At 47.5% G+C, this 11,075-nt stretch overlaps 1 protein-coding gene across 1 annotated transcript; it reads right to left on the bottom strand.

Moving 5' to 3' along the window:
• Positions 1-6,904: 6,904 nt before the first annotated feature.
• On the bottom strand, positions 6,905-9,681 carry LOC117046236 (potassium voltage-gated channel subfamily A member 5-like). Its single transcript, XM_033148033.1, has one exon. It carries the CDS (start codon positions 9,404-9,406, stop codon positions 7,595-7,597), a length of 1,812 nt encoding a protein of 603 aa, XP_033003924.1. The 5' UTR covers positions 9,407-9,681; the 3' UTR covers positions 6,905-7,594.
• Between the last annotated feature and the right edge of the window lie 1,394 nt (positions 9,682-11,075).

Genomic DNA, 11,075 nt, shown 5'->3' on the forward strand with positions numbered 1-11,075 from the left:
ATGTCCACAATTTTGATTTGGAGGGGTGTGTTTGTGAAATCATGGAAAAAACCAACTAATAAATATCTGGGACTCAACAGAATATTCAGGTCTACAAACATTGGTCTTTGCAAGCAGTTCCTCAGCAAATCCAATTTGTGGCTGTTGGCTGGGCTAGGCTTGCTTAGGTGATATATGCAGGCAGGGTGCAATCCATAATCCTGAACTATATATAGGCACTGAGTTCTCATCTGAACCATCTCTTGCAGTATTACGCTTTTTGGTTAAGAGCCTTTTTTATATTTGCCAGGTTGTTTTAGATTTCTCATTTCCCACAACGGCCACGTGAGCCCGTTTTTAGCAAAAGAACAAAAAATAACACCGCTAGCACCTTCAAGACTAACACATTTATTTGCGCACAAGATTTTCTGGACTCCAGCTCACGTCATCAGATACATCCTTCTTGGTATTCAATGAAAGCACCTCTACTTGAAACTGCTACTTGACTCCTGTGACTACTATTAAGCCCTGGCTAGTTAGTTGGCTAGGGACACGGGTGGCGCCGTGGGTTTAACCACTGAGCCTAGGGCTTGCTGATCAGAAGGTCGGTGGTTCGAATCCCTGCGATGGGGTGAGCTCCCGTTGCTCGGTCCCAGCTCCTGCCCACCTAGCAGTTCGAAAGCACGTCAAAAGTGCAAGTAGATAAATAGGTACCGCTCCGGCGGGAAGGTAAACGCCATTTCCGTGCGCTGCTCTGGTTCGCCAGAAGCAGCTTTGTCATGACCCGGAAGCCATACGCTGGCTCCCTCGGCCAGTAATACAAGATGAGCGCTGCAATCCCAGAGTCGTCTGAGACTGGACCTAACGGTCAGGGGTCCCTTTACCTTTACCTAGTTAGTTGGCTACCACTTGGGCTGAGAACATACCAGACCAGCCAGACCAGAGTAATCGATCCCAAATGACAATGCCTGTGACAGATAGAAGGAATTTTAAATTTGGTCTCTAGATCTTCTGGTGGGCTGGCTTTTTTTTAAAAAAGTGTAAAGGCCAGTTAGCTTATTGAGAAGGAATGTGTCCAGGCATAACTAGAATTTATGAGTATCAGAAATAAATTACATATGTACCGTGGGGAATAAGATGGTTTCCCAACATGCCCAGCATGCCTTTGAAGAAAGCACCTCAGAATGGATGCATTGGCTACATAAATAGCAGAGCTTCTAAGCTTAAATCCTGCGGCTGGACTGCCATCATTGGCAGCAGGAAGCAGGAGAACTGCACAGCCACGGCTAACCCCCAGTGGCCCCAGTAAAATCAAAATAAATATTACAGCATGCATTTACTAGTTGGAGACAGATGGGTGGGACTTCCTGGCCAGAGCAATACATTTGAGTGGTGCAGAGAGCTGATTGGCCAGGTAACGGAAGATTGACATAAATGTCTCCAGGAGCATCTCTAAATTCAAATAGATTATGGAAGGATGTGTGGGACAGGAAACAAATTGGCTTTGAGATTTATTATAATAATAATAATTGTTGTTGTTGTACAAATGGCTGGCATTCCATTTGGTAGGGACCAGTTTACATAATCCAAGGGAGAAAACAGGAAATTCCAATGGATTAAAAGGGGAATCCTTAGCACGGGCGGTGGGGGGGCTGCTGTCCCCCCCTAAATCAAGTAAATAAATAAAAAATACTTAACTAAATGTAGAAATTGCAGAAAGGTTTTGACAGATTCCTTTGAGCGCTTGGGGTCAAAAGAAAGTGATTTAAAACGACTGTTGTCAAGACATTTCATTCCGAATCTGCTAGACAGAGCCAGACAGAGGATGATGACAGGTGGGTGTCCTGCCCCCCCCCAACGACATAAATCCTGGCTATGCCCATGATCCTTAGCCTACTATGACCTGAAAGAACATAATGCAGCCCTCCCTCTTCCCCCAGAAAAGCTGTGCCACGTTTATGCTCTTAAAATAAAGTGGCCATTAGTTTGTACCCTTCCTACCCGCTCTCTCCATTTGCAGCTGGGTTTAGAGGTTTTACTGAAAAAGCCCCAATCATCTAGGGCCCAGTCAAAGGAAAACAGGAAGAAGCATTTCCCCCCTTAAGCACTGAAGTCCAAATAGTGAAAACTCACATTTAAAAGCACTATTGCAACTTGCATGCTGAAGCATCTGTTTAGACAAGTTGGGGTCAACCATTCAGGTGTTGTTAATTCATATCTCCGGTAATATTGGACCTCTGCTTCCTCCTAGAGTGAAATATGGAGGGCCTTTAAGGAAGCGTCCAGAAATTCTAGCTACCTTTGATAGTCAACCATTCATTTTACAATATCAAAGCATTTACAATATGAAACAAAATGAATGAAAGACTCTCAGAGCCATATTTATAGTTATGTATTAATAACATCGGCTTTATCGAGGTTCCTGAACACATACAATTAAAAGAAAATGTTTACACTGCAATTCTATACAGGCTTACCTGAAAGTAAGTACACCGAATTCAGTGAGACTTACTTCCAAGTAGACATGTACAGGTTAGCACTGTCAGTCTTCTTATTTATTTCATGACTCCTTTGTCTGATTTTAAAGGTAATTTTTCCCCCCTTTCTGGAAATATTTTTCATATTAAACAAGAATGGCCTTTTCTGGGCCAGCAATGTGCATATATTTATCATGCATATCTAATAATATCTAGTGCTCACTAGAAGGACTGATCCTGAAGTTGAGGCTCCAGTACTTTGGCCACCTCATGAGAAGAGAAGACTCCCTAGAAAAGACCCTGATGTTGGGAAAGATGGAGGGCACAAGGAGAAGGAGACGACAGAGGATGAGATGGTTGGACAGTGTTCTCGAAGCGACTAGCATGAGTTTGGCCAAACTGCGAGAGGCAGTGAAGGATAGGCGTGCCTGGCGTGCTCTGGTCCATGGGGTCACGAAGAGTCGGACACGACTGAACAACAACAATCTAATAAACCCCCAAAGACCAGTTGGTTGAACTAGCAAAAGTCTTTGACATCTTCAAGACGAATACAATTTTTAAGGCATCCGTTTTCATAGTCTACTTCTCAAATGTGCTTTATAAGTTAAATTGCTGAAACCCTCTGCTTGACAAGTTTGGAAAAGCTCCAAGGTTTATTTTGTATTCAGGATTCACTGCTCCGCCCCAAATATCAACCAATTCTTTTTGCATTCAAAAGCACTCTCAGAATAAAATTTAAAGGTTTTATTTAAAATGTAAACCGAGGTCTTTGTTTAAAAATACAGATTTCATCATTTGCAACTGTTACAGCTACAAAGTTTAACTTTTCCAGAGTCTTCTAAGATGTTATGCACGTTGTGTTCAGCGTATTCTCCATTAAACTCAGTGGGACATAAGGATGAATGCATAGCATCAGGTAAACATGAGCCAAGAATCTTCTGTTACCTGTAACAGAACCTTTGCATTTCAAATCAGAAGCTAAAAGGTCTAACACAGATCTGCTACCATTTCAATATGTTTGCTATGTTCCTCTAATTTTTTTAGACTGCTATTCTGAGGCTCTGGGCAACCTCTAAAGCAGGGGTCAGCAACCTTTTCCAGCTGTGGGCCAGTCCACCGTCCCTCAGACGGTATGGTGGGCCAGACTATATTTTGAAGGAGGGGGGGGAAATGAACGAATTCCTATGCCCCACAAATAACCCAGAGGTGCACTTTAAATAAAAGCACACATTCTACTCATGTAAAAACACCAGGCAGGCCCCACAAATACCGTAACCCAGAGATGCATTTAAAATAAAAGGACACATTCTACTCATGTAAAAACACGCTGCTTCCTGGACCATCCACGGGCCGCATTTAGAAGGCGATTAGAAGGCCCCCGGGCCTTAAGTTGCCTACCCCTGCCCTAAAGATTGTTTTTTTCTCATTTTCAATCCCAACTTGATAAACTGTTAGCCTAAGTGGTACACACACAGGCCCAGAGTGCCTTCCCCACCAGTGATAGGGTGGAATCCCTGTCAGATCCACCTCAAAAATGCTTCTTCAGAGTGGCTTGCCCAGCTTCCTACATCTCTACACCTTTATAATTTCTGCCCATAACCCAGACAATAGTAAAAAAGCAAACCCTGCCTTCAGCCCCAAACTTATCAGACCCAGAATTTGGAACAGCTGTGAGCAGTATCCAAGGGAAGGGTGTTTGTATTTGTTCTTGCCTATAAGATCCCATAGAAAATAACATTAAGTCTCTCGTCATCCTCCTTATATCTGTCAATATATCCTTATCCTCCTTGTACTTTTGAACTAGAAGCAATAATCCTTATCACAATTCCATTATTAAAACAATCCTTTGGAGTCGTCAGATACATCTCTGAAAACACACGTACTGAACTGAGGTTTGTTTTGGCTTCTGCATCCGATTACAAAAGAATTGTTTTCCAGGTATAGGGGATTAACAAGTTTAAAAACAAATGCATGTAATTCAATATCCTGAAACCCCAGATTCAAAATGTTGCAACTTTAATTGTGCTTTGCTGCATGGGATGCACAATTCCAACCTGACCAGAACAGGAAATAAACTTATCACAAAGAAGAAAGGGTTTGATTTTCCCAACAAGAAGTCCACTCAATTTAGTTTGAGTTTTGAGCATGTATGTGTCTCTATTCACTTGCCTGCAGGGAGAAAATAATGACTTAACTGAGTTTATTATATTTAATTGGGGGAGGGGATACCATTTTCAAATTGCACAATCACCTCTGTATGTAAGTATTGCCTTCAAGTGACCAAACAGGGGAGTTTTACAAGATCTGGCTTCTTTAGGCAACTATCAATTTGCATATATGTATGAGCAGGCAGGAGTAAACACTGAAAGATAGCAACATTTATGGATATGAGACAGAATTGCATTTTCAGGCATTTTTTTGGCTTATAAAATGTAGCCAGTGATAATGCAATTGGAAGGGGAGGGGTCACTGGTGCTGCGTGGGGCTTCTCTCCCCCATGCGTGTTTTCTCTTATGAAAATCCCCTCCCCTCAGCTGCTTTTAGGAAAAAAACCACATACGGGAATCTTCTCTCCAGGCACAGGTTAAAAGGTTCTTTTCATTTTCAAAATGTGGCCTCTGTGGGTGCATTTGTAAGACCAAAAAAAAGTCTATTGAAAACCATCAAGTCGCATGGATTGGCAATTCTGCTCCTATTTGCAAAGTTCTGGACATTTCATTGGTTGCTTTTATCTCTGAAGTGAAGCCTGGGAGCACCCCAGAGTACAAACTTGAGGGTCAACCTACCCCGCCGGCGGCAAAACTGAGGGTTATATTTCCCCACTACCACAAAATAGTAGTTGTGTGAATGGGGTGTGCGTTTGAATTGTCCACACAAAAATAAGCCCTGTTTGCAGAGAAGCTTTTAGAGAAGTATGCTAGAGAGAAGGGTTTAGCTAAACTTCATTCCTGATAAAAAAAATAAATATAAAAAAATAAAAAAATAAATCCTTCCAGTAGCACCTTAGAGACCAACTAAGTTTGTTCTTGGTATGAGCTTTCGTGTGCATGCACACTTCTTCAGATACACTGAAACGGAAGTCACCATACCCTTATATATAGTGAGAGAGTGGAGAGGGGTATGACTCAGAAGGGGGGGTGGGAATGGGTGATTGGCTGATAGGTGGGGGAAACCTGTTGACGACCTTTAACGTCTGCAATTGGCCTTACAGAAAAAAAGCAAGGGGTGAGATGGCTGTCATGTATAATGAGATAAGAATCCAATGTCTTTGTTCCTGATATGCTATCTTCCTATGAGTTGGGAGTTTTTTTTTTCTTGGGGATACACACCCCACCGGTAGCTTGAAGTGGTGGGGTCCAAAGAAAGTCTTTTCGTGGGATGTGATCCATGGGAGGCAGTCAAGTACAACATTCCTTGTAATGCTAGAGAAGACATGCGAGGGAATGTTTGGTCCAGCCAGTCGACAACTTCCTGTTCCTCCTGGCTGGAGCATCCTTCCTTTTGCATGTGATACCCACACTTTTCACTTGCTCTGCTGCCTGTATGCTGTGGCTCCTGTGTGCTGAGGTCTCTCTGGCATGTAAAGAAGGATTGGGCCATGCGTTAATCATGACACAATTCAACGGAGTCTCGGGGCTAAGCTTTCAAGTGTGATTTAGAGCTACCTTGATTCACTTTCTTAGCTAAAGCACTCATTAACAAATGCAATTCAGCACAAATAGTTTTGAATTAGATATAAACTAACCTTGATTGCCGATCCTCTTCTATCTTCATTGGTAAAGGACTGAAACCTTCATTCACAGTGAAATGGGAGTTCGACACAAACTCGTATAACTTGGCTCCTTGCTGCAGCAACCACAAAAATGATGAAGATGGTTGCCTGAAGACATGGCTCAGCTGATTTCACGGCAAGCTGCATTATCCCAGGTCAACGATGGAGTTCTGTGTGCTTCATAAAGGTAGTCCTGACCCCTGCCACTGATCATTCAGAAACTTCTGTGCAGGATACTGGTTTCAAAGAAAGCTCTAAGCCAAATGGGCCCATTGAAGATCTCTCCATGCTTGTTCCATGCAAAATCTAAGCCACGAGAGCATTATTTCGATAACTGCATTCTATATTAGATGCTTTCAGAAGGATCCATTCCTGAAATACTGTCAGTGAGACAACCATACAGTGATAGCACTAAATGATGCTACCTGGAATCTAGTGCCAATTCAAGAGGCTTCACATCCTGAACACATTTATTCCCACGCTCTGCTCATGTCATGTCCAGTGCCTTTGATCTGTGGTGCACTTGGATCAAACCTGATTAATAGCAGACAGAGTTTCTAGTAACAAAACAAAATCCTTAATAAACACCAGTTATAAAGGACAAACAAACAAACAGCAACACCAACAAACTTTTAAGATTTTTGTTTCTCGGGATAAAAAGCACATCACTGTGTTTTCAGAAATATTATACAGTATTATATGTATTTATTAAGAAAAAAAATCTGCATTTTTAATAATTTAAGGCTCAACAAGAGAACAAAACCCCAACTCTGACAACAAAATACTTTTCTGCTAGAAGGCTGAAAATACCACATTCACTTCACACACGAGAAAATCAGTTTTGTACTAAAGGGGGGGGGTATATTACTTCACTAAAAGTTTCTGGAGATTTTATGAAGTCATACATCACCGAAAAAGTGCTCTTTTCATCTATAAATATAATCAGACATATAGAAAATAGAAATATTTCAGCTTGAAACTACAGTACCAACAAATAATCCATTTACTTCCCATGGAAAAAGAGGGTTTGGACAAATGAACTGTACTACAAATGAACTGTTTCTTTTTTAGTAAAATAAATTATCCGCAAGCAACATCAATTTGCACTTAACAGCTTAGAAAGCCTCCTAGATAATGGGAGGTGTCTAGCTTAATCTCAGCTGGTTTTATAAATAGATGACAGTCTCATGGGAAGGGGAGAACATTAAAAACCAAAATGAGACAAAATAACTTGCTTTTTTTCCTGAAGGTTTCTTAAGAACAGCTACCATATTTCAAAAATGAATACTAAGTGGACAGTACCATTTAGCTTTCTCTAATAATAATTCCATCAAGCAAACTTCACGTTCTTCCTATTCCCCTTGTTTTACAAGTCTGTTTCCCTGTTGGTGTCCAGGCAGAGTGCATAGAGTGATTTTCTGAGATCCATGCTACTTTTAGCTTTGATGTTGGCCTTCTCCACAGACCCGGTCCCATTGTTAACCCCCTCAGCATTTTCCAAGTGCACAAAGGATTTGTCCAAAGAGTTTTTGCTGGTTCCTCTCTTCAAGTCCCCGCCTGAGCCTCCTTGGCCAGTACTGGACTCCTCCTTGAGGATGGCCTGTTCGTCATGGTCAGTTTCTCGGTGGTAGAAGTAGTTGAAGTTGGAGACAATTACCGGGACAGGCAGGGCAATGGTGAGCACGCCAGCAATAGCACACAAGGACCCCACAATTTTGCCCCCCACAGTGACAGGCCTCATGTCTCCATAGCCCACCGTGGTCATGGTGACCACGGCCCACCAGAAGGCATCAGGGATGCTGGAGAAATGTGATTCGGGATCATCGGCCTCAGCAAAATAAACGGCACTGGAGAAGAGAATCACTCCGATGAAAAGGAAGAAGATGAGAAGGCCCAGTTCCCTCATGCTGGCTTTCAAAGTCTGACCCAAGATCTGCAGCCCCTTGGAGTGCCTGGAGAGCTTGAAGATCCGGAACACCCTGACCAGGCGGATGACTCGCAGGATGGCCAAAGACATGGCTTGTTGCTGGCCTCCGTTGCTGCTGCCGCTGCTGCTGCTGCCGCTGCTGCCCTGCGGCTGCTCCTTCTTCTGCTGTTCCTGAGCCAGCTCCGTCCCCAGAGTGATGAAGTAAGGGATGATGGCCACGATGTCAATGATGTTCATGATGTTCCTGGAGAACTCGGGCTTGCTGGGGCAGGCGAAGAAGCGCACCAGCAGCTCGAAGGTGAACCAGATGACGCACGTGGTCTCGATGATGAAGAAGGGGTCACTGAGGGTGCTGGGCGCCGTCGGGGCGCTTTCCGCCGTGCCGTTGGACGACGGGAGCAGGGGCACGCGCAGCTCCCGCTCGTCGCGGAACTCGGGCAGCGTCTCCAGGCAGAAGGTGATGATGGAGATGAGGATGACGAGCACCGAGACGATGGCGATGCCCCGCGCAGAGCTGGAGCTTTCCGGGTACTCGAAGATGAGCCACACCTGACGCTGGAACTCGTGCGCTGGGAGCGGCTTCTCCTCCTCGCGGATGAAGCCCTCGTCCTCGCGGAAGCGCTCCATGGCCTCGTCGCCCAGCTGGTAGAAGCGGATCTCGTCGGCGAACACATCGATGGAGACGTTGACGGGCCGCCGCAGCTTGCCGCCCGACTGGTAGAAGTAGAGGATGCCGTCGAAGCTGGGCCGGTTGCGGTCGAAGAAGTACTCGTTGCGCAGCGGGTCGAAGTACCGCATGCGCTTCTCGGGGTCCCCCAGCAGCGTGTCCGGGAACTGGCTGAGGGTCCCCAGCTGCGTCTCGAAGCGCAGTCCGGAGATGTTGAGCAGGACGCGCTGCTGGCCGCTCAGGGCGCGCTCGCTCTCCGCCTCCGCCTCCGGCCCCTCGTCGCCCTCGTCGCCCCCCGCCGCCGAGGAAGACGGCGGCGGCGGCTCGGTGGTCGACAGGGCCCTGGCCGTGGCCCTGGCCGGGCGGGGGGGCCCTTCTTCGTCGGCCGCCAGCATGGCCCCGTCGGGTGGGCGCAGGAGGCCTCGCGGCGAGCCGCGCGCTGCGCCCGGCTCCGGGCAGCCCTCCTTGGCGCCGCACTCGGGCAGCCAAGGGAGCCGCTCGGCCCGGCTCAGGCCGCCGCCGGGGCCATCTTCGCCGATGGCCGTGGCGCCGCCGTTCTCCAGTGTTACCAGCGCGATCTCCATGGGGGGTAGCCCGGGCGGCGTCGGGGGCACCAAGAGGCATCGGATGCGCCCCGCATGCTGCGCCCCGTCCGAGGCAGCCACCTCCCGGCGGAGCGGCGCGCCTCCTCCTCCTCCTGCTGTTGCTGCTGCTTGGGCGCGCACGGAGCGCGCCAAGCGGCGGCCAAACGCGGAGAGAAGGCGGCAGGCTCTCGCTCGCTGGCTCGCCGGCTCCTCCTGACGTCAAGCGAGGCTCTCGCCTTCTTCCCGGGCGGCAACGAGGAGGCGGGGGTCCCGGCCGGCGCAACCGCGGCCTCGGCAAATCCGCGCGCGCGCGCCCCCCACGCCGCCGCCGCCTGCTAAGCAAAATCCCGCCCCCCGCGGCGCGCCGGGCCTGACAACGAAGAACCAATGCTATGCGCGCGGGGCGGGATGCGGGAGATGCGCGCGCGCGCGCCGCCTGGACTTCTCCCTCCGGGTGGAACGAGAGCGCCTTTGGGCGTACTGCGCAGCGAACGAGGTAGAGAGCCCCCCGGGGCGCCTGTCTCCAGACGGGTCATCTCCATCATTCTCGAGGGAGCGCTCCCCGCGCAACTTTGCGCACCTGTTGGGATGTGCGGGGATTCCACTCCGAGGCAGCGGAGGAAAGGGAGATGCGCGCAGGCGGCAGGGGGTTGTTTTGCTTCGGCAAATGCGGCGGGGGGTGGGGTGAGCGGCGGGGGAACTGCGGCTTCCCAGGGATAATGCAAGAGATTATTACTGTTCCCTTGTGATATTACTTTCATCATCCAGCGCACGAGTGGGGGGGGGGGAAGGATTATATCTCAGGAAAGCCACACGGATGTTTTGCCAGTACATTTGCAGAAGCAGAGAAATGGAGGCGTGTGGAAAGCCAGACATCTCTGGAAACGCCGCTACCCTTTGCCATTTCTGTTCAAAGTCTTGCTCATGCAGCATCATCAGAAATCTTTTTCCGGTTAAGGTTGGTCCGTGTTTTATCTCCGAGACGGGGATGGAAAGTGGCTGGGGGACCTGTGGCTGATAACCTGGTGCGTTTACAGCGAAGGTGAATTTTGAACCAGGGACCCACCTGGTCACACACACAGGACCAACAGGAGCCAAAAGATCTCAGAGGCACAGGCAGCCCCTTTCATGAACTGGATTTTTTTGGGTTTGGTTTTGGCTAAAGGGATTTTACAACATCAGCAGGGTCATTTGCCAGTACACCCTCATGAAAAAAAATTCTCAACAGGCAAGAAACTGCTCTTCTTCCATCTTCTCCTGCATCAGAGATGCTCCCTGGCCTTAAACACCCCCACTGGCCCTAAAAGTTTGGTAACCTCTGACGTACACAGAGACTGGCAGCAGTTCATGGCAAATGCACAGAGAATGACCAAAGAAGTATTAATAAGAATGGCCATTGTTTCCTCTGCAGAACAAAGGAGTGAACTAGCTTTGGTTGGACCTGCCTAAAGTTGTCCTGAGTGACCCCAGATAGTTTTCATTGTCAACTGTCCCTTTGCTTTGGCTTGTTTTCCCACTTCATTGAGTATGGAATCAGCTGCCTTGTGGACTCAGTAAGCAGCAGCAAGGTTGTGGCAGATAACCCACAGGCATAGCCGTGTGGCAAACGGGTATATAATCATAGATTTATGGAGTTGGAAGGGACCATGAGAGTCATGTAGTCCAACCC

This window comes from Lacerta agilis, chromosome 5, assembly GCF_009819535.1.
Source record: "Lacerta agilis isolate rLacAgi1 chromosome 5, rLacAgi1.pri, whole genome shotgun sequence".
In the NCBI taxonomy this organism is placed as follows: Eukaryota; Metazoa; Chordata; class Lepidosauria; order Squamata; family Lacertidae; genus Lacerta; species Lacerta agilis.

Excerpts from the sequence above, each read along its gene's own strand:
- LOC117046236 (XM_033148033.1), bottom strand. The coding sequence starts at position 9,406 with ATGGAGATCGCGCTGGTAACACTGGAGAACGGCGGCGCCACGGCCATC.